The sequence below is a fragment of the Bombus vancouverensis genome, chromosome 17, assembly GCF_051014615.1.
Source record: "Bombus vancouverensis nearcticus chromosome 17, iyBomVanc1_principal, whole genome shotgun sequence".
NCBI classification, from domain to species: Eukaryota; Metazoa; Arthropoda; class Insecta; order Hymenoptera; family Apidae; genus Bombus; species Bombus vancouverensis.
The window spans coordinates 7,414,790-7,439,355 of NC_134927.1; the positions used below are offsets into that span (position 1 = coordinate 7,414,790).

Below are 24,566 nucleotides of genomic sequence, written 5' to 3' on the forward strand. Positions count from 1 at the left end.
TATATTTCTCTCGCCCGTGTAGTGTGCATACGAAATGAAATGTTAATTATTTATTTTATATTAATTTCTTTTAATAAGATAGAATACGCACACGCACACGTATATATGTATATATTTCTGGCAAGGTGATTTTCATTTAGATTCTTTAGTGATATAGTGTTGTGTATTTGAGGTTATGTGTCAATCGTTTGATTTCATATATACATATATATCTTGTATTGTGACAACATAGTATTGAAGGTTTTGTTTCTAGATTATTGTGCGTTTAATGTGTGTTTACATATTTGTGTTCGATGGTAGAATTTCTGTACCCAATTCCTCAAGTCGTTGCGCTGTTAATCGTTTTGAGCGTTTGGGCTATCGACAGGTTGTCGCTTAGTCCCAAGTGTTGCGTTGTGTGTTCTATAGTAGTTTTAGTTTAGAAAATAGATTATTTATATGTTTATGTAGAGACATGCATGTTTCGTAATGTAGTTCTTATTTTATAATCCTTTACTGGAACGTAAACTAGTTTTAAATATGTATCTTAGATTATCGATTTGAATCAATAACGTAGAATGAGCATACATAGATTTTTATATGTTTGCATAGAGACATGCATGTTTCGTTATGTAGTTCTTGTTTATAACTCTTTACTGGAACGCAAGCTAGCTTTAAATATGTATCTTAGTTTATCGATTTGAATCAATAATGTAGAATGAGCATACATAGATTTTTTATATGTTTGCATAGAGACATGCATGTTTTGCAATGTAGTTCTTATTTTATAATTCTTTACCGGAATGCAGGCTAGTTTTAAGTATGTATCTTAGATTATCGATTTGAATCAATAATGTAGAAAGAGCATACATTAATAGTAGTTTAGTTTAGAATATAATTTATATATTTATATATAGACATGCATGTTTCGTAATGTAGTTCTTATTTTATAATTCTTTACCGGAATGTAGGCTAGTTTTAAGTATGTATCTGTTTGATAGAATGCGCACACATATATATATGTTTAATACAATATTGTATGTTTTATGTATTCGTTAGACTATTAGTTTTTGACTTCGTATATACTTATATTTCATAAATAGTTAATATAGTATTGGAAGCACTGTCTCTAATATTTACTAGTTTATTACATGTCTAGCATATATGTTTATACTTATATGTAACTCTCCAAGTTGATTGATTAAAATATATTTATATATACATGTATTTCTGGCGTTTCAATTATTTCCCCTTTTGTAGTTATTCTTATTTCCCGGTTTATTTGTTTGGTTCGTAACTCGTTCAATCCATCAGCTGGTTTTATTTATTTTATTTTATACTGGTTGGATTTATTAGTCGCCCTCGTTTTGTTAATCCTTCCTTTAGTTTCGTAGCGCCGTATGTTCGTTCGTGCATTCAAATCCTTATTCGCGCGTTTTGTATAGAATAGTTTTCTTGTTCTTGTTACGGCGCGTGCGGAGCGCGGGTCGTGACACCCCCGCCCTTGGAGTTCAAATTTCCAAAGGAAATTTGACTGATGGTGTCACTGAGTTCGCTCAAGGCGGATGTAGATGTCGTTGGTTGTTGAGTGACTACCGGTGTTGTCGTCCATCATTCCCAGGATGTTTACTGTTCCAGGGACGATTGTTTTTCCTGTCGCTCCTCTGGCCAATGTGTTTAAGACTGCAATTTTTCTGCCGGGAACATGACGTGGTCACGTAGTGCGTCCAGGTCCTCTTGGGTATATATTCCGCTCATGGTCAACGACGATGGTGCTGAATATCGCCACGTTTGGCGCACGTCCGGGCGGAGTTTGTGTGGTGCGATTCCCTTGCCAAACGGGTAGCTCCGAGTAGCATTTTGTTGTATGTCGTACTTTTACTTGTACCGGAATGTATTTGACTATATGGACCGCTTCTCCTGCGATCAAATCCATGTGTCCTGGGTTTTGGTTATGGCGTATGCAAATTCGTCGGGCGGTAAGTTTGCCAAGCTTAAAGCGTTCTCTATTAGTTTCTTCCGTGTAGTGTATCTTTATGACAGTGTATCATGGTATAATATTTTCATTTCTCGAGTTTATCAGAAATAAGAATGACCTTTTATAGAAAAAGAAAATTTTTATATTCATATATGTTATATTATTTTTCCTTTCCCCCCTTTTCTTGCTCTTCTTTTTTTTATTGTTAAAACCTTGTTTTATTTTAGGTTTTACGTTCATGTTATCAGTGAAAATAAATATTATGAATACTACTTGGGTTATAATTATATACATATATGCGTACGTATTGGTAAGTAGTATAAATGAATTTGTTTTATTGTTATAAATATATAAGTATATATCATCAATAGGAATAAATATTACAAATGTACCTTGTCTTTGAATATATATATATATATATATATATATATATGTGCGTGCAATGGTAAATATGACGACTTATTTTACGAGACACTTGCATTATCAATGGAAGTGAGTGTTATAAATATCGCCTACTTTACAACATGCGTGTATATATATTGGTAAACATAAGTGAAAATTATATGTATAGTTATAGATGTTGTTTGTTTACAGATGGATAGCAAAAGTATTTGGTTTCGTGAGTGGCGTACAGGTGCTTTACAGTTCTACGGTACGGATTGCTATTCCTTGGACTAAAAAAAAATTCTTTCGATGTCTGTCAGATTTTTGTAAACGAACATGCATGGAAGGATTTTCTGCAGAGATTCAAAATGCTCTCTGGATTCCTCGTGAAACGTCTGGACAACATCTACATGTTCTTCCATCCGTCGTTCAGAGAATGGTTGATGAATTCGCCATCAGTTCTATATACACATACAAAAATAGTTAATATATATATATTATATATTTTTTTTTTCTTTTTTTTTTTATATATATATGTTTCATTCGGACCTGTTCCTTGTATGAATACTGTATCTCTGTATATAATATAATATATATAATATGTTATGATTATGTTAGTTGTTATTTATTATATGTACTTTCCTTAACTCTGTCCCCTTTTTTTTCTTGTTGTTGGTTTTTTTTTTTATTAGTACCTAACATTGCTATTATGATGCTGTATTACATTGTATTGGCTATTATTTGTATGTGAGCGCGACGAATTTTTCAACATGGCCGCTCGCGTGTATCTTTGGTATGGCGTTGGTTTAATGTCAACAGTAGCGTGTCGTTGAAATAGTTAATTAATTGTTAATCACTATAATTTTACTTAGTAGTGTTTTTGTAATATTGTTTTGTGTTTCATGATATTGTGTGTGTCAATACCGTGTGCTACCTTAATGTGATAGCATGGATTGTATTGTTATCGAATTTCGATAGTCATTGTTTTGATTATACGTGACTTGCATTTATATAAGTCTTGTTTAATTTAGTTAATGTTTTTGTGTATTGTGTTACCAGATATTTTGTGTAGCGTAACTTTATTCTTTTGCACCGAGTTCAGTCATGTTGTTAATATTTAGTTAGTCTGTCTTGATTAATTTCTAACCTATTCCTGTGTTTATTAACCTTTCTTATTTTCCCTATTAATTTATTATTGCATGTACTTGCTATTTGCTATTATTTTGTGTATGATATGAATTGGTTTCTTTATTAGTGATTAAAATCTACTTGTTAGATTAACATTGTCTGTAATTCTTCAGATTCTACTCTTTCGTTGCTGCATCACTTACCTGGATCGTTCCTGCAACATCATCCGATTCTTTGATATGCCTTGGATACTTACTACGGCTGCCTTCAATCGTCTTATATCTGTGGTCATAAAGGTGGTGTTTAATTTATTTAATTTAATATATATATATATATAATGCATTGCATGTGCGACCACTATTGTGCATTACAAATTAACATCACAATACTACGTAGATTAATACATAACCAAATATCCCTTTACTCCGGTTACATTTATTACTAACTCTCAATTAATCTATCTTGATTATTTTCTAACCGCTTTCTATACTTTATCAACTATTTTATTTCTTCTTGTTAGTCTGCGAAATTCATGCATGTACGCTTCCTTGTATGGTGATTAATTGTTCATGAGGTAAGTTGCACTTTCACCGTTTTAGTTATTCGTTGAACTAGCTCGTTTCACATTCAAACAGTAATTGGAGCACTTGTAATAAACTTCTTTTCTTTTCAGGTTTCCGCCATCTGTGTTGTTCGATGAACAGTGCAATGCTTCCACAGTATTGTTATAACATTTAGTACTGTTGTATTTTGCATTAAGGCAATTGAAGTTAATTGGTTCATTTATTTTTCAGCTGGCTGTTGTATATGGTGTTTCGCAAACAGAGATCCATAACCTATTTTGCACGTAAACCTTCTCGTATGATGATTACTTGTTCACAAGGTAACTTTCACTTTCACTCTTTTAATTTTATTGAATCAACACGTTGTATATTCAAACAATAATTGGAGTACACGTGATAATTTTCCTTTTTTTTTTCTTTTTTAGGTTTTCGCTATCTGTATTATTCGACGAACAGTGTCACACTTCCTTTTGATTTATCCACAATATAGTTATAACACTTAGTAACCTCGTATTTTGCACTGAGACAATTGAGACTAATTTATTCACTTATTTTAGGTAGCTGTCATACATTATGTTCCACGAACAACGATCCATAACCTATACTTGCACGTACACTTTCTTGTATGTTGATCACTTGTTCACAAGGTAACTTTCACTTTCACTAGTTAATTGTTCATTGAGTTAACACGTTTTATATTTAAGCAATAATTGAAACACATATAATAATTTTCCCTTTTTCCTTTTAGGTGTTCGATATCTGTATTATTCGACGAACAGCACTACAACATACACTACTGCACTACGTTGCCCACTGAAATCACTTTATTCATTGTTTATTTCGATTATGCGCTAGTTTTAGCTTGTTTAAGTGCACCGTTCGCGGAATCCCTTTTACTTCAATCTTGACGTTTTGTTCTGCAAGATTTCTAGCACTTTGTGTCGTCTAATATATTGATGGGAGAATTTTCCTTACTAGGTTCTTTTAATAGATATATCGAGTCTCCTGTTTTAAAATCTTGATTGAAGGTTGATTCGTCGATTGTTGGTCTTAGTTTGGACTTTATCAAATTTTCTCTTGCCATTCGTCGTACAGTGTTAATTTTATTGAACAGATCTTTGAGATATTCTGCGCATGTTGGTTCCGTGTTCTCTTCGATTGTTACTTCACCAATAGGTTCTTTGGCTAGATGTCCGAAACTAATTCGTGCGGGGAGAATTTCGTTCCTTTCCTTCATTTTAATTTTTATTTTGCGCCAAGACGCAGGTTTACTGACATTGATCCAATTACCCAATTGCTTGCTAATAGCATTCAAGATACAAATTTTTGAAAGTGCCGCAGCCATATTAACCCAAAAATATTTTGTATATAGTATAGTGTGATACCATCTATATTTTCCTGGGGAAATCATAAGATCAGCACTACCTACTATGTTACCTACGTCAAATATTAGATGTAGTAACCAATAAAGTATTTTTAATCCAATTATAATCCAATGGCTAGCGTATTTATTCAAGTTTTTAGATATATCTTCGACTGGTGATTCCCTATTTTCTCCCTTTTGATTTCTTCGAGCTCGTTGAACTTGTGTTTCTTCAGCTTGAAAATGTTTAGAATCCTTTTCCTTAGTTACCCCTTTTTCTTCTTTATTTACTTTATTCACAACACCTTTATTTTCCTCTACCTTTTCAGGATGAATAGTTTCACTGGAAGTGCTTATTGTAATTAAATTATTATTTATTTGTAAGGAACGTTTAGGAATATTTTTGGTAGATTTGGAATTATTCTTTGAATTTTTATTACAAACCTTTTTGCTTATAGATTCTGTTTTGGATTTATGGATAGCTATATTTTTATTCTCTATAGTGTGATCTTCCTTGCAATTTAATGATTTGGCTTTGAGTTCGATAAAGTTTCCTTCTGATGGTTTTATAGAAGTTTTTGAGTGAGATGCACTCGCTATCTCTTTTCCTATTATGGTTGAAACATTCACGAAATTCGTGGAGTCTTGCTTTTGTATCTTTGCCAAGTCGAACGTGGAGAGGCAATTTGCACTTCCCAGCGGGTCCAATATCTCTGTGATGTTAGGCAGTGGATAAGCATTGCCTGTCGTCTCGTCGTTCAATTTCCTAGTTTCTGCTTCGTCTGAAAGTTCTTTGGCACTAATATTATTTATCTTGTTTGGTAACTCAGAAAATTTCTCACTCATGATCCTGTCTATGGCACCGTGCGTCCTCTTATTATTTAACGTGACATTATTCCTTATCACAGCAACGGAATGGTGTTTGCATTGAAAAGTTGATTGATTGAAATGATCAGCATCTCTCTTTTGATTTAGATCTCTATCGAGGTATTTATTTGTGCGTTTTTCTTCCCAAGTTATTGCTCTTGTTTCTTTCCTGACATTTTCTTCTATTCCCGGGTTGTTTAGGTGTTTCCGCGACAGCGGTACAAATCTCCAGTCCTGGCGGTTGTTTCCAGTATAGATACTATTGTATGGTGGATGAACATTGTTTTGGTTATAATTATCCGAAGGTGTCGGACGTTGGTATCGAATTCTATTGTTCACTTGTTTTAATTCTCGTGTTGCTTTCACGGCTTGGCGGTACGCATCGTCCAAGGATTGGTATCCTGCTATCTTTACTCGTAAATACACCTCGTTTGGGAGCCCCTTAACGAAAGCTTCCCTCGTGTCTCGATCTATCCTATCTTAAAATACGGTGCCGTACTCGTACCTTTCCCCGTTCATTATCGCCAGCCTGAGATCTTTGACGCGTTCTATGTAGTCCAAAATATCTTCTCCCGGTCGTTGAAATATTGTAGCTAATTCCCCTTTATATTCGTTAACCGTTTTTCCCGGACCGAACATATCTTTTAATTTATTCCCGAAATCGTTTAAACTTATTACTTCTGTGTCTTCTATGGCGAGAAATGCGTGTCCGCGAAGTTTATTCGTTAATAATTTTACTAACTGAGATTCTTGATGCTTTGGAACCATGTTTCGTGCGCGCTCGCATGCTCTTAAAAATCGAAATACCGAGGGTCGATGTCCGTCGAACACTGGTACTGTCTCTATGGCATCTTTTAACTTAATTGATTGGGGATTAACTTCTATCGGTATTGTCGCTTGGGAAATTATCGGCGATGATACGGGTGTCTTGATTTCCCTTTTTATTTTCAATGAACGCACATCGTCTTGTAATTTATTCATTGTTGTACTCATGTCGCGAAAATTTGCATCCCATGCTTTAAGTTTTTCCGATAACATCAAGATCATGTCTTTGTCCAACGATTCTAATTTAGTCGACATTATTTCTTCGGTATCTATTTTATCGATAATCGTAACAACTTTAATTCTTTGTGGAGCGAATCGAACCGTTTAAACCAACTTTAATCCTCCGTGAAGCGGATCCCACCGCTGCCACCAAAAAATTTATACTTTCTCTGTTACGTATCTATTTGTTTAAATCGATCAAATCTAAAGTTAAATTTTACTGAAAAAAAATTTTTTTTTTATAGTTTGAGTTTGAGTTTTGAATTTAATCGGAAAGGAAATAAATTGAAATGATATTATTGTGTATTTAATTCCGATTTAGGTTTTTAATTAATACGGTAGTTGCTGCCACCAGAAATAGTCTAAGGACTATTTCAAAATATTTTATTTTTATTATTTTCTTTTACGTTTAATGGGTAGCGTTAACTGACGCTTAATGCAACTGGTAAACGAATTTCACTTTTCGGCTAACCTGCTATGCGCAGGGATACTAGCACGGGAGAGGATTAAAGCTGGGTACAATAAATATTTTTCCTCGTTGAACGGATTTTTATTTGAATGTAAAATGGGTTAGGTTATTATATATATATATATTTGATTAGCTAGATATATATATTTTAGCGTTGCTGGATTAGATAGGAATGTGAGATTGTTCGTTGTTTTATATAAATTTATTTTTACGTTCGACTTCTTCTTCTCTTTTAATTTCGCTGTAGTAGTTTGTCGTTAGGACCAGAACTCAATTCATTTACTACGATGGATTCTGTCGCCACGATTTTCTTGCCTTTTGAGTTTAATTATCGAGGATGATTCTAACGATCCTCTCTGTGTGGGACCCGTGTGATTTCGCCAGCCTTGCCCAAAGACGGGTAATATTTTACCAACAGTGGGAGGAGGGATGCGAAGATCGACGGTTGTTTTGATAATCGAAAACACCGTTTGCACAAACCAACACAGCGAACGATCTTTTGGTTAAATTTCCGAAGGGAAATTGTTCTCCTATTTCTCTCTTACGATCGCATGCAAAGATGGCAAGAATATCGGTTAATAGCAATACCGGTATTGTTCTTAATTTTCGATATACGATATATATATTTATTAGTCCTTTCTGTGCGGGACTTGTGTGATTTCGCAAGCCTTGCCCAAAGACGGGTAATATTTTACCAACAATGGGAGGAGGAATGCGAAGATCAGTGGATGTTTCAGTAGCTGAAAACACCGTTCGCACAAGCCGACACAGCGGACAACACCTTTGTTTAAAATTTAAGCAATGTTTCTATCTTTAAAACCGTTCGCGAAAATAAATGAAATCGATGATAGGAGGTTTTAATTCAATTCTCGAGGACAACGAGATTACCAGAGAAGAAGAAAATTTTTAAATTTAATTTTCTTACCTTGAGGAAAAGGTGCTATCGGGTGCCATTACTCCAGCTGTTCCGGTGATCGTCGAAGTTTGTTGGGTTTATTATTTAATCTCGAATATAGTTTTCTATCAACCTTTACTTTATTAAGCTATTTCGATACAGATTGAGTGACTCGCTAACTGAATTAATACCGCAATGAGGACTTAAAATTTTCTTTTATTTAATCGCGACTCCCTTTTCTTTACCGAAAAACTAAAGACCCCGAAACGCAAAATACTTATACAAATTTCTAAACGCAGTAATGAGCGCAATAAAGAACGAAGAATAATAATGAACCGTAATAAGAATGTTCACCAGAATAATAATGAGCGAAGAATGAATGCTATAATAATGAACGAACGCAAATTATAAGAAGAATGGACACTATAATAATGAACGCTGCGCTATGTTGCTACGCTTATTTATAATGCCATCCCCCACGGGGTGGTGGTCCTCTGGGGGTACGCTTCCGTGGGAATCGGGATGTTGCAGTTTGGGTTTCTTGGAATCGTACGTGACAAAATGTAAATTCCATATTTCGACTTAGTTTTTATCAGTCCTGTGTTTCTGCTGAGCTAGCGTCTAGGAGATTTTGAAGCATTCCACGCTGATCTAGTCCTTTCCGCGAGAAACTTCCACGTGCTGTACCGTGGGCATTACCGGTGTTTCTTCGGCGCGTGGAAGGGCTGGTGGCTGCAGCATCATTATCATTTCAAAGTTTGCTCGGGCAACACGCGCAACTCCGCTGCTCTCCCATAACAAGGACCTCCTTCTTTTGAGTTATTTTTGCGTAAGTTTGGATATTCGCATATTATGGTTGTTTTTGCTATTTTAATGTTTTTTCCTTTTTTTGTTGTTCCCCTAGGCTTTGGTGATCGACGTTCGGACAATGTTTGCGGAGGCATTTCCATCAGAGGTTCCTTATTATATTATTTTTAGATGTATTTTGTTTTTATGTACGAAATATATATATATATATATATATATTTTTTGTGTTGTCTATTTTAACGTTTGTTAAATATATTTAATTTTATATTTCCCCCTTTTTAATTAACTATATATATATATATATATATTTTTACATTTGCATTTGACAGTGTAGTCGCTCATAGAGCCTATTAAAGAAAATTGTTAACAATATGCTTTCATGATTTGTTTCTCGCGCCTGTTTCCCATTAATCCCCTAATATTCCTGTCGCCATGATGCGTGTAAATCCAACATGGCTGCTCATAAATGTCATCAGTAAAGTTTTAGTAACGGGTCTTTAGTTTTGTTTGATATCGAAGTAATTTTTCGTCTGTCGCTCGTTTTTCCTTATTCTACCGCAATTAGAACATTTATTTATTAATATTGTTTTAAAGAGACAATAGTATAGCTCGTGTGAATATACGTATATACATATATGTTTATGTTGTGTGTCACTTCAATATGGTTAATGTTTCGTAATTCTTCGATTGCGCTATTTATTGTTTTGAGTAGTTTATTTTATAGAGTATTCGATAATATAAAACATATGTACTCACACATACATATATATATATATATATATATATATATATATACGTATTTATATGTATATTTCTCTCGCCCGTGTAGTGTGCATACGAAATGAAATGTTAATTATTTATTTTATATTAATTTCTTTTAATAAGATAGAATACGCACACGCACACGTATATATGTATATATTTCTGGCAAGGTGATTTTCATTTAGATTCTTTAGTGATATAGTGTTGTGTATTTGAGGTTATGTGTCAATCGTTTGATTTCATATATACATATATATCTTGTATTGTGACAACATAGTATTGAAGGTTTTGTTTCTAGATTATTGTGCGTTTAATGTGTGTTTACATATTTGTGTTCGATGGTAGAATTTCTGTACCCAATTCCTCAAGTCGTTGCGCTGTTAATCGTTTTGAGCGTTTGGGCTATCGACAGGTTGTCGCTTAGTCCCAAGTGTTGCGTTGTGTGTTCTATAGTAGTTTTAGTTTAGAAAATAGATTATTTATATGTTTATGTAGAGACATGCATGTTTCGTAATGTAGTTCTTATTTTATAATCCTTTACTGGAACGTAAACTAGTTTTAAATATGTATCTTAGATTATCGATTTGAATCAATAACGTAGAATGAGCATACATAGATTTTTATATGTTTGCATAGAGACATGCATGTTTCGTTATGTAGTTCTTGTTTATAACTCTTTACTGGAACGCAAGCTAGCTTTAAATATGTATCTTAGTTTATCGATTTGAATCAATAATGTAGAATGAGCATACATAGATTTTTTATATGTTTGCATAGAGACATGCATGTTTTGCAATGTAGTTCTTATTTTATAATTCTTTACCGGAATGCAGGCTAGTTTTAAGTATGTATCTTAGATTATCGATTTGAATCAATAATGTAGAAAGAGCATACATTAATAGTAGTTTAGTTTAGAATATAATTTATATATTTATATATAGACATGCATGTTTCGTAATGTAGTTCTTATTTTATAATTCTTTACCGGAATGTAGGCTAGTTTTAAGTATGTATCTGTTTGATAGAATGCGCACACATATATATATGTTTAATACAATATTGTATGTTTTATGTATTCGTTAGACTATTAGTTTTTGACTTCGTATATACTTATATTTCATAAATAGTTAATATAGTATTGGAAGCACTGTCTCTAATATTTACTAGTTTATTACATGTCTAGCATATATGTTTATACTTATATGTAACTCTCCAAGTTGATTGATTAAAATATATTTATATATACATGTATTTCTGGCGTTTCAATTATTTCCCCTTTTGTAGTTATTCTTATTTCCCGGTTTATTTGTTTGGTTCGTAACTCGTTCAATCCATCAGCTGGTTTTATTTATTTTATTTTATACTGGTTGGATTTATTAGTCGCCCTCGTTTTGTTAATCCTTCCTTTAGTTTCGTAGCGCCGTATGTTCGTTCGTGCATTCAAATCCTTATTCGCGCGTTTTGTATAGAATAGTTTTCTTGTTCTTGTTACGGCGCGTGCGGAGCGCGGGTCGTGACACCCCCGCCCTTGGAGTTCAAATTTCCAAAGGAAATTTGACTGATGGTGTCACTGAGTTCGCTCAAGGCGGATGTAGATGTCGTTGGTTGTTGAGTGACTACCGGTGTTGTCGTCCATCATTCCCAGGATGTTTACTGTTCCAGGGACGATTGTTTTTCCTGTCGCTCCTCTGGCCAATGTGTTTAAGACTGCAATTTTTCTGCCGGGAACATGACGTGGTCACGTAGTGCGTCCAGGTCCTCTTGGGTATATATTCCGCTCATGGTCAACGACGATGGTGCTGAATATCGCCACGTTTGGCGCACGTCCGGGCGGAGTTTGTGTGGTGCGATTCCCTTGCCAAACGGGTAGCTCCGAGTAGCATTTTGTTGTATGTCGTACTTTTACTTGTACCGGAATGTATTTGACTATATGGACCGCTTCTCCTGCGATCAAATCCATGTGTCCTGGGTTTTGGTTATGGCGTATGCAAATTCGTCGGGCGGTAAGTTTGCCAAGCTTAAAGCGTTCTCTATTAGTTTCTTCCGTGTAGTGTATCTTTATGACAGTGTATCATGGTATAATATTTTCATTTCTCGAGTTTATCAGAAATAAGAATGACCTTTTATAGAAAAAGAAAATTTTTATATTCATATATGTTATATTATTTTTCCTTTCCCCCCTTTTCTTGCTCTTCTTTTTTTTATTGTTAAAACCTTGTTTTATTTTAGGTTTTACGTTCATGTTATCAGTGAAAATAAATATTATGAATACTACTTGGGTTATAATTATATACATATATGCGTACGTATTGGTAAGTAGTATAAATGAATTTGTTTTATTGTTATAAATATATAAGTATATATCATCAATAGGAATAAATATTACAAATGTACCTTGTCTTTGAATATATATATATATATATATATATATATATGTGCGTGCAATGGTAAATATGACGACTTATTTTACGAGACACTTGCATTATCAATGGAAGTGAGTGTTATAAATATCGCCTACTTTACAACATGCGTGTATATATATTGGTAAACATAAGTGAAAATTATATGTATAGTTATAGATGTTGTTTGTTTACAGATGGATAGCAAAAGTATTTGGTTTCGTGAGTGGCGTACAGGTGCTTTACAGTTCTACGGTACGGATTGCTATTCCTTGGACTAAAAAAAAATTCTTTCGATGTCTGTCAGATTTTTGTAAACGAACATGCATGGAAGGATTTTCTGCAGAGATTCAAAATGCTCTCTGGATTCCTCGTGAAACGTCTGGACAACATCTACATGTTCTTCCATCCGTCGTTCAGAGAATGGTTGATGAATTCGCCATCAGTTCTATATACACATACAAAAATAGTTAATATATATATATTATATATTTTTTTTTTCTTTTTTTTTTATATATATATGTTTCATTCGGACCTGTTCCTTGTATGAATACTGTATCTCTGTATATAATATAATATATATAATATGTTATGATTATGTTAGTTGTTATTTATTATATGTACTTTCCTTAACTCTGTCCCCTTTTTTTTCTTGTTGTTGTTTTTTTTTTTTATTAGTACCTAACATTGCTATTATGATGCTGTATTACATTGTATTGGCTATTATTTGTATCCGAGCGCGACGAATTTTTCAACATGGCCGCTCGCGTGTATCTTTGGTATGGAGTTGGTTTAATGTCAACAGTAGCGTGTCGTTGAAATAGTTAATTAATTGTTAATCACTATAATTTTACTTAGTAGTGTTTTTGTAATATTGTTTTGTGTTTCATGATATTGTGTGTGTCAATACCGTGTGCTACCTTAATGTGATAGCATGGATTGTATTGTTATCGAATTTCGATAGTCATTGTTTTGATTATACGTGACTTGCATTTATATAAGTCTTGTTTAATTTAGTTAATGTTTTTGTGTATTGTGTTACCAGATATTTTGTGTAGCGTAACTTTATTCTTTTGCACCGAGTTCAGTCATGTTGTTAATATTTAGTTAGTCTGTCTTGATTAATTTCTAACCTATTCCTGTGTTTATTAACCCTTCTTATTTTCCCTATTAATTTATTATTGCATGTACTTGCTATTTGCTATTATTTTGTGTATGATATGAATTGGTTTCTTTATTAGTGATTAAAATCTACTTGTTAGATTAACATTGTCTGTAATTCTTCAGATTCTACTCTTTCGTTGCTGCATCACTTACCTGGATCGTTCCTGCAACATCATCCGATTCTTTGATATGCCTTGGATACTTACTACGGCTGCCTTCAATCGTCTTATATCTGTGGTCATAAAGGTGGTGTTTAATTTATTTAATTTAATATATATATATATATATAATGCATTGCATGTGCGACCACTATTGTGCATTACAAATTAACATCACAATACTACGTAGATTAATACATAACCAAATATCCCTTTACTCCGGTTACATTTATTACTAACTCTCAATTAATCTATCTTGATTATTTTCTAACCGCTTTCTATACTTTATCAACTATTTTATTTCTTCTTGTTAGTCTGCGAAATTCATGCATGTACGCTTCCTTGTATGGTGATTAATTGTTCATGAGGTAAGTTGCACTTTCACCGTTTTAGTTATTCGTTGAACTAGCTCGTTTCACATTCAAACAGTAATTGGAGCACTTGTAATAAATTTCTTTTCTTTTCAGGTTTCCGCCATCTGTGTTGTTCGATGAACAGTGCAATGCTTCCACAGTATTGTTATAACATTTAGTACTGTTGTATTTTGCATTAAGGCAATTGAAGTTAATTGGTTCATTTATTTTTCAGCTGGCTGTTGTATATGGTGTTTCGCAAACAGAGATCCATAACCTATTTTGCACGTAAACCTTCTCGTATGATGATTACTTGTTCACAAGGTAACTTTCACTTTCACTCTTTTAATTTTATTGAATCAACACGTTGTATATTCAAACAATAATTGGAGTACACGTGATAATTTTCCTTTTTTTTTTCTTTTTTAGGTTTTCGCTATCTGTATTATTCGACGAACAGTGTCACACTTCCTTTTGATTTATCCACAATATAGTTATAACACTTAGTAACCTCGTATTTTGCACTGAGACAATTGAGACTAATTTATTCACTTATTTTAGGTAGCTGTCATACATTATGTTCCACGAACAACGATCCATAACCTATACTTGCACGTACACTTTCTTGTATGTTGATCACTTGTTCACAAGGTAACTTTCACTTTCACTAGTTAATTGTTCATTGAGTTAACACGTTTTATATTTAAGCAATAATTGAAACACATATAATAATTTTCCCTTTTTCCTTTTAGGTGTTCGATATCTGTATTATTCGACGAACAGCACTACAACATACACTACTGCACTACGTTGCCCACTGAAATCACTTTATTCATTGTTTATTTCGATTATGCGCTAGTTTTAGCTTGTTTAAGTGCACCGTTCGCGGAATCCCTTTTACTTCAATCTTGACGTTTTGTTCTGCAAGATTTCTAGCACTTTGTGTCGTCTAATATATTGATGGGAGAATTTTCCTTACTAGGTTCTTTTAATAGATATATCGAGTCTCCTGTTTTAAAATCTTGGTTGAAGGTTGATTCGTCGATTGTTGGTCTTAGTTTGGACTTTATCAAATTTTCTCTTGCCATTCGTCGTACAGTGTTAATTTTATTGAACAGATCTTTGAGATATTCTGCGCATGTTGGTTCCGTGTTCTCTTCGATTGTTACTTCACCAATAGGTTCTTTGGCTAGATGTCCGAAACTAATTCGTGCGGGGAGAATTTCGTTCCTTTCCTTCATTTTAATTTTTATTTTGCGCCAAGACGCAGGTTTACTGACATTGATCCAATTACCCAATTGCTTGCTAATAGCATTCAAGATACAAATTTTTGAAAGTGCCGCAGCCATATTAACCCAAAAATATTTTGTATATAGTATAGTGTGATACCATCTATATTTTCCTGGGGAAATCATAAGATCAGCACTACCTACTATGTTACCTACGTCAAATATTAGATGTAGTAACCAATAAAGTATTTTTAATCCAATTATAATCCAATGGCTAGCGTATTTATTCAAGTTTTTAGATATATCTTCGACTGGTGATTCCCTATTTTCTCCCTTTTGATTTCTTCGAGCTCGTTGAACTTGTGTTTCTTCAGCTTGAAAATGTTTAGAATCCTTTTCCTTAGTTACCCCTTTTTCTTCTTTATTTACTTTATTCACAACACCTTTATTTTCCTCTACCTTTTCAGGATGAATAGTTTCACTGGAAGTGCTTATTGTAATTAAATTATTATTTATTTGTAAGGAACGTTTAGGAATATTTTTGGTAGATTTGGAATTATTCTTTGAATTTTTATTACAAACCTTTTTGCTTATAGATTCTGTTTTGGATTTATGGATAGCTATATTTTTATTCTCTATAGTGTGATCTTCCTTGCAATTTAATGATTTGGCTTTGAGTTCGATAAAGTTTCCTTCTGATGGTTTTATAGAAGTTTTTGAGTGAGATGCACTCGCTATCTCTTTTCCTATTATGGTTGAAACATTCACGAAATTCGTGGAGTCTTGCTTTTGTATCTTTGCCAAGTCGAACGTGGAGAGGCAATTTGCACTTCCCAGCGGGTCCAATATCTCTGTGATGTTAGGCAGTGGATAAGCATTGCCTGTCGTCTCGTCGTTCAATTTCCTAGTTTCTGCTTCGTCTGAAAGTTCTTTGGCACTAATATTATTTATCTTGTTTGGTAACTCAGAAAATTTCTCACTCATGATCCTGTCTATGGCACCGTGCGTCCTCTTATTATTTAACGTGACATTATTCCTTATCACAGCAACGGAATGGTGTTTGCATTGAAAAGTTGATTGATTGAAATGATCAGCATCTCTCTTTTGATTTAGATCTCTATCGAGGTATTTATTTGTGCGTTTTTCTTCCCAAGTTATTGCTCTTGTTTCTTTCCTGACATTTTCTTCTATTCCCGGGTTGTTTAGGTGTTTCCGCGACAGCGGTACAAATCTCCAGTCCTGGCGGTTGTTTCCAGTATAGATACTATTGTATGGTGGATGAACATTGTTTTGGTTATAATTATCCGAAGGTGTCGGACGTTGGTATCGAATTCTATTGTTCACTTGTTTTAATTCTCGTGTTGCTTTCACGGCTTGGCGGTACGCATCGTCCAAGGATTGGTATCCTGCTATCTTTACTCGTAAATACACCTCGTTTGGGAGCCCCTTAACGAAAGCTTCCCTTGTGTCTCGATCTATCCTATCTTAAAATACGGTGCCGTACTCGTACCTTTCCCCGTTCATTATCGCCAGCCTGAGATCTTTGACGCGTTCTATGTAGTCCAAAATATCTTCTCCCGGTCGTTGAAATATTGTAGCTAATTCCCCTTTATATTCGTTAACCGTTTTTCCCGGACCGAACATATCTTTTAATTTATTCCCGAAATCGTTTAAACTTATTACTTCTGTGTCTTCTATGGCGAGAAATGCGTGTCCGCGAAGTTTATTCGTTAATAATTTTACTAACTGAGATTCTTGATGCTTTGGAACCATGTTTCGTGCGCGCTCGCATGCTCTTAAAAATCGAAATACCGAGGGTCGATGTCCGTCGAACAGTGGTACTGTCTCTATGGCATCTTTTAACTTAATTGATTGGGGATTAACTTCTATCGGTATTGTCGCTTGGGAAATTATCGGCGATGATACGGGTGTCTTGATTTCCCTTTTTATTTTCAATGAACGCACATCGTCTTGTAATTTATTCATTGTTGTACTCATGTCGCGAAAATTTGCATCCCATGCTTTAAGTTTTTCCGATAACATCAAGATCATGTCTTTGTCCAACGATTCTAATTTAGTCGACATTATTTCTTCGGTATCTATTTTATCGATAATCGTAACAACTTTAATTCTTTGTGGAGCGAATCGAACCGTTTAAACCAACTTTAATCCTCCGTGAAGCGGATCCCACCGCTGCCACCAAAAAATTTATACTTTCTCTGTTACGTATCTATTTGTTTAAATCGATCAAATCTAAAGTTAAATTTTACTGAAAAAAAATTTTTTTTTTATAGTTTGAGTTTGAGTTTTGAATTTAATCGGAAAGGAAATAAATTGAAATGATATTATTGTGTATTTAATTCCGATTTAGGTTTTTAATTAATACGGTAGTTGCTGCCACCAGAAATAGTCTAAGGACTATTTCAAAATATTTTATTTTTATTATTTTCTTTTACGTTTAATGGGTAGCGTTAACTGACGCTTAATGCAACTGGTAAACGAATTTCACTTTTCGGCTAACCTGCTATGCGCAGGGATACTAGCACGGGAGAGGATTAAAGCTGGGTACAATAAATATTTTTCCTCGTTGAACGGATTTTTATTTGAATGTAAAATGGGTTAGGTTATTATATATATATATATTTGATTAGCTAGATATATATATTTTAGCGTTGCTGGATTAGATAGGAATGTGAGATTGTTCGTTGTTTTATATAAATTTATTTTTACGTTCGACTTCTTCTTCTCTTTTAATTTCGCTGTAGTAGTTTGTCGTTAGGACCAGAACTCAATTCATTTACTACGATGGATTCTGTCGCCACGATTTTCTTGCCTTTTGAGTTTAATTATCGAGGATGATTCTAACGATCCTCTCTGTGTGGGACCCGTGTGATTTCGCCAGCCTTGCCCAAAGACGGGTAGTATTTTACCAACAGTGGGAGGAGGGATGCGAAGATCGACGGTTCTTTTGATAATCGAAAACACCGTTTGCACAAGCCAACACAGCGAACGATCTTTTGGTTAAATTTCCGAAGGGAAATTGTTCTCCTATTTCTCTCTTACGATCGCATGCAAAGATGGCAAGAATATCGGTTATTAGCAATGCCGGTATCTCTCTTAATTTTCGATTGACCCCGACGATGTATTTAATAGTCCTCTCTGTGCGGGATTTGTGTGATTTCGCAAGCCTTGTCCAAAGACGGGCAATATTCTGCCAACAATGGGAGGAGGAATGCGAAGATCAGTGGGTGGTTCAGTAGCTGAAAACACCGTTCGCACAAGCCGACACAGCGGACAACTCTTTTTTATTTAAAGGTTAAACGATGTTTCTATCTTCGAAACCTTTCGCGAAAATAAAACGAGATCGATGATAGGAAGTTCTAATTCGATTCTCGAGGGCAACGAAATTATCAGAGAATAAGGAAATTCTCAGAATTAATTCTCTTACCTTGAGGAGTAGGCGCTGTCTGGCGCCATTTACCTCAGCTGCTCCGTTGGTCGTCGAAGGTTTTACTGGGTTTATTACTTGAACTCGAATACAATTTACTATCAACGTTTACTTCTACCCATTTCGGTACGGACAGAACAATTTACTGACTAGATTAATACCGCAATTACAATGCGCGTTCAAGATAAAATTTTCTTTTTCCTTGGTCGCGGCTCTCCTTTCCTGACCGAAAAACTGAAGACTCCGAAGCGCAAAATACTATGCAAAATTTCTAAAGATGAGCGCAATAACGTACATAGTAACGAAATAATTAACAAAAGTGAACAAAATAATTATAAACCGTAATAACGAAGATCGCAATAACAATGAACAAAGAATAATGTAATAAGAATATTCACCAGGATGTTAATGATGATCGATAGTTGGTGAGTATAATAACGATAATGTTAAATGAGTGAGCAACATAATAAGAATATTCACCGGAATAATAAATTATAATTGAGCGTAATAATGTTCACCAGAATAATAATGTTAATCGCTAAATGATAGTTATCGAGTCTTTTCTGCTCTACGTTGCTTGCTTATTTATAATGCCATCCCCCATGGGCTGGTGGTTCGCTGGGGGTACGCTAATGATTGTTTTTGCGATTTTGATGTTTCCTTTTTCTTGTTGTTTCCCTGGGTTTCGGTGATCGTCGTTCGAATAGTGTTTGCGGAGGCATTACCATCGGAAGTTCCTTAGTATTATTTTTCTTTTAAACGTCTTTTGTTTTTATATATGATAAATATATATATATATTTTAAATATGATATCTATTTTATGTTTGTTAAATATATGTATTTTAATTCTATATTTCCTCCTTTTTAATTGATTATATATATATATATATATATATATATATATATATATATATATTTTTACATTTGTAGTTGCGCACATATTTTATTAAAGAAAAGTGTTAACAATATGTTTTCATGATTTATTTCTCGCGCCTGACTTCCATTAATCCTTAATATTCCTGTCGCCGTGACGTGTGTAAATCTAACATGGCTGCTCGTAAATGTCATCAGCAAAGTTATAGTAACGGGTCTTTAAATTTTGTTTAATATCGAAGTAATTGTCTGCCGCTCGTTTTCCTTACTCTACCGCAATTAAACATTTACTTATTAATACTGCTTTAAAATATTGTTCGTGTGAATATACGCATATATATATATTTTATGTTGTGTGTTTGTAATTCTTCGATTGCGTTATTTATTGTTTTGAGTAGTTTATTTTATAGAGTATTCGATAATATAAAACATACGTGCACACATGCATATATATATATACGTATTCATATGCATATTCTCTTGGCGGTGTAGTATTCATACGAAATGAAGTGTCGATTATTTATTTATCCTTTACCGGAATGTAGGCTAGTTTTAAGTATGTATCTTAGATTATCGGTTTGATAGAATTCGCACACATATATATATTTCTGACAACGTAACCTTCATTTCTTTAATAATAATATGATATTGTATGTTTTATGTATTCGTTAAACTATTAGTTTTCGACATCATGTATACTTATATTTTATAATTTGATAATTTTGTATTTATTGCATAGTGTTAGAAGCACTGCCTCTAATATTCACTAGGTTATTACATGTTCGGCATATATGTTTTATACTTATATGTAACTCTCCAAATTGATTGATTGAAATATATTTATATATGTCGGATCACGATTCGAATTTTGGGCGCGCGACGACTCTTCATGTGGACTAGCCATCGTTTCACAAAGCCGAGATTTTATTTACACGTATATACAGCAGGTCTATCACTAAGCTTAACAAATAATAAGTACAACTAATAATAAGTCTAACAAACACTAAGCCTAATGAATAATACGATCTACGAATAATTAAATTAAATAATACTATTAGCAATGTTTGAGTTCAAACGAATCCACGGTCACCGGGATAACTCCTTACTAAGCGAAACTAACTTAGACGCAAATGCGATCGTCGAAAATGCTCGATGTATCACTCTCCAAGGCAATCGCAAGAATGCCAGCCTCGTGGAGATTTTTCTCCCTGTACGATTGCATTTTGTTTTCTATACCCGTTTGGAAGCATCGAGAAGGTTCCAAACGCCGTTGCTAGGCACACTCGTTGGAAGCATCGAGAAAGTTCCAAACGCCGTTGCTAGGCAGTTTCTGCCTGGAGTTTTGATTACTAATACAATGTATGTCCCATTGCATCGGCACCTCCGAGGCAACATCACACGTGGCTAGGCCCGCTCTCGAGGCCGCATGCCGCCACAACCACATTTCTCGGAAAACACATACAATCACTCCAGACCTCCGTTAGATAAAACATCCATCCCGTGACCGTGGCTACGTTCAGCGACCGATTGTCACCTCGAACCCAATCTCGCTTATTACAAATCTTAAGCAATTACAACTATAATAAAATCTAGGCTAAGGTACTAGAGGATGTTCCCAAAATTTCCAAGGAAAGGCTTCGGCTTTCCTTTCATCTCCGACACGGCCATCCTGACTATCACACGTCCTCGGGTGTACCTTCGTCAACAAAACAAAAGGAAACAAGATCAGTATCATTGTGATTAGCATTCAAAGTGCCAGTTGCATTCTGCGTGCTTTCAGTCGGGTCGTAATGACATGACGGACCATTCTCGATTTCACACCCAAATGGGTCTCATCCTTCGAATCGCACATACTCTCAAAGTTCGTTACATAACCAGCTTCGTAACACGATCGCTGTCAACACTAGACCGCCTCCAGCCTCGTGACATTGTCACTGTCGGTACTAGACCAGCTCCAGCTTCGTGACATCGTCACTTCCAGTGCCTGACCGCACTGAACTCCGTCCCATGGCCGCACCTGGGCTCATATAATTCTACGATCCTCTGGGATCGGGGTACTCACATCGCCATGGTCACTGTTCTCGTCATCACAACAGACATCCAACTCCGCAGGAATGCAACTATCCGGCATTTTCCTTAACCTGTCATGACTGTACTTGTATGACCTTTTCCCATCCAGTGTTTTCAAGGTATATCGGTCTCCTTCCAGGACCTCCGATATCACAAACGGACCCCTGAATTTTGGATCCAATTTTGTCTGGTTCCTTTCTTCATTTTGGCGTAGTACCAAATCACCGGGATTAAACCTAACTACTTTAGCTTTGGTTTTATCGAATCTCTCTTTGTCATACCTAGCACTAGTTTCCATCTCTTTTATTGCCTGTTGTCTTACACTGGAGATATCTATTTCTTTTTCCTCGATGTTATCAGGTAGTAATAAGTCATACGGTCTTGCTGCTCTACCAATCAATAACTCTAAAGGACTCGATTTGGTTACGCGGTTGATGGTGCAATTCAAAGCCAATTGCATCTCCCCGATCGCGTCTTGCCATGAACGCCCGGTCGTTTCTACCGTTGTGAACATATTTTTTAACGTGCTCATAACACGTTCTACTTGCCCATTGGCCCTACTTGCACCGGTCGCGATCAAATGAACTTTGATTTGTTTGCTTGCACAGAATTCTTGAAATTCCCGGCCCGTGAAACATCTACCCTGATCTGCTATTATCCGACAGGGACTACCGAACAAAAACACGGCGGACTTAAGTGCCTTGATAACGCTAAGCGAATCCAATTTGCGTGTGTGATGTAAGTGCACGAATTTCGTAAAGGCATCGATCAAGACGACGACATACTCTTTCGAGTCATTCTTGCCACTCAGCTTGCCCGTTATGTCCATGTGCACCGTATGCCACGGTATGCCGGTCTTAGGTATAGGATGCAGTTCAGCCTGTATTTTACCTGAACTAGCCTTCGAAACTCTACAAGCATGGCAGTTCTCGACAAATTTGCGAACATACTTCGCCATTCCCTCGAACCAATAATACTCATAGAGCTTCTCGAGCGTTTTATCCCATCCTAAGTGCATAATTGACTGATGCACATGGTTGATGACGGACCATCTAAAACCTCTCGGAACAATGGGTAAGCAAAGGGTTCTGCCCTTTCGTTGTATTTTACGGTAAAGTGTACCGGATCGCAGTTCGTAGGTATTCGCGATATCTTCCGCGAGCTCTTCGTTCTGTAATTTATTAACGATTTCGGAGATTTGCGGATCGCGACGTTGTTCCGCTAATAGCCAGTCTTCGGAGATCTCGGCCAGATTAATCTCTTTCTCTGCGACCTTGTCTATCATACGGCGATTCAAGTCTACGGGGTTTCGCGAAAAGAAATCTACGTGGGCCATTCGTTTACCCTCTCGATACATGATGTCAAAATCGAATGTTTGCAAATAAGCCCACCACCTATAAACCCGGTCGTTTAAGTTTACTTTGTTGCTGGAGGCTTTCAAAGAATTACAGTCGGTAACTACTAAGAATTTCCGTCCATGTAAGTAGTGTCGGAAATGCTTGACGGCGCTTACTACTGCTAGTGACTCCAGTTCGTACGAATGATACCTAGATTCCGCGGGACTGGTCCTTTTACTATAATATTTGATGACTCTGTTTTCCTTTTCGACTCTATGCATTAAAATAGCTCCATACCCCTCCGAACTAGCGTCGGTATGTAGCTCTATGGGACGATTGGGATCAAATATCATTAACACCGGCGCGTCGGTCAGAACGGAAATTATCTGTTGTCTTATCTTTTCGTGCCTGTCCGTCCAAGTTATGTTCTTGTTACTGGAAGTGAGTGCGTACAAGGGTTTCATCACTTGCGAAAATTTAGGAATAAATTTTCGGAAGTAAGAGGCCAAACCTATAAACTGCCTAAGCTGTGTGACGGTCGACGGTGCAGGTAAAGAATTCAAAGCTTGTATTTTTCCCGGGTTTGGACGAACTTCTCCGTTACGAATTACATATCCCAAATAAAGTACCGACGTCTTCAGAAAAGAACATTTAGCGAAATTGAAAGAAAATCCGGCGTTTACGAGAGTGTTTAGTACAGTGTGCAACCTTTCTAGAGCTTGATCTATTGAGTCGGCGATTATTGGAACGTCGTCCAAATAAACAACGACATACGAATAAGCGAGGTCGCCTAAGGCCTTGAAAATGGCTCTCTGGAAAACGGCTGGTGCATTTTTCAACCCAAACGGCATCGTCACGTATTCGTATTGACCGTCGGGGGTAACGAACGCAGTATATTTCGTCGAGTTAGGGTGAATGGGAATCTGGTGAAATCCGTTAGCCATGTCCAGGCTAATGAAGTATCTCGCACTCTGCAATCTCGCGATTTGGTCAGCAATAAGGGGTAAGGGATACCGATCCGCGACCGTATTTTTATTCAGCGCTCGAAAGTCTACGCACAATCTGTCTGAGCCGTCCTTCTTCTTCACGAGTATTATAGGGCTCGCGAACGGCGAATTACTAGGTTTTACAATTTGTGCTTTAATTAACTCGTCTATCCTCTCGCGTACTATTCTTCGCTCTTCCACGCTAAGCCTGTAAGGGCTTCTCTGCACGGTGACGTTGGGATCGATTAGCCGTATTTCCAACTGGCCCGTACTGACGCGAGTACGCGGGAAACCCGTAATGAATGATTCT

At 35.6% G+C, this 24,566-nt stretch overlaps 1 protein-coding gene and 2 long non-coding RNA genes across 11 annotated transcripts in view; all 3 read left to right on the forward strand.

Annotated features, from left to right (window-relative positions):
- The window catches only part of LOC117159284 (uncharacterized), a 79,514-nt gene that overhangs the window by 27,745 nt on the left and 27,203 nt on the right, over window positions 1-24,566 (forward strand). For all 9 annotated transcript variants that reach the window (XM_076626216.1, XM_076626215.1, XM_076626220.1 and 6 more), the window contains 2 exons: window positions 3,643-3,765; window positions 13,926-14,048. In XM_076626216.1, coding sequence (XP_076482331.1) covers window positions 3,643-3,765; window positions 13,926-14,048 — 246 coding nt within the window. The remainder of the gene's footprint in view (window positions 1-3,642; window positions 3,766-13,925; window positions 14,049-24,566) is intronic.
- Window positions 1,829-2,953, forward strand: LOC143303968 (uncharacterized). The gene is made up of 3 exons (XR_013060636.1): window positions 1,829-1,958; window positions 2,185-2,267; window positions 2,552-2,953. It is a non-coding gene; the product is annotated as an uncharacterized LOC143303968 (long non-coding RNA).
- Window positions 11,705-13,236, forward strand: LOC143303969 (uncharacterized). Its single transcript, XR_013060637.1, has 3 exons — window positions 11,705-12,242; window positions 12,469-12,551; window positions 12,836-13,236. It is a non-coding gene; the product is annotated as an uncharacterized LOC143303969 (long non-coding RNA).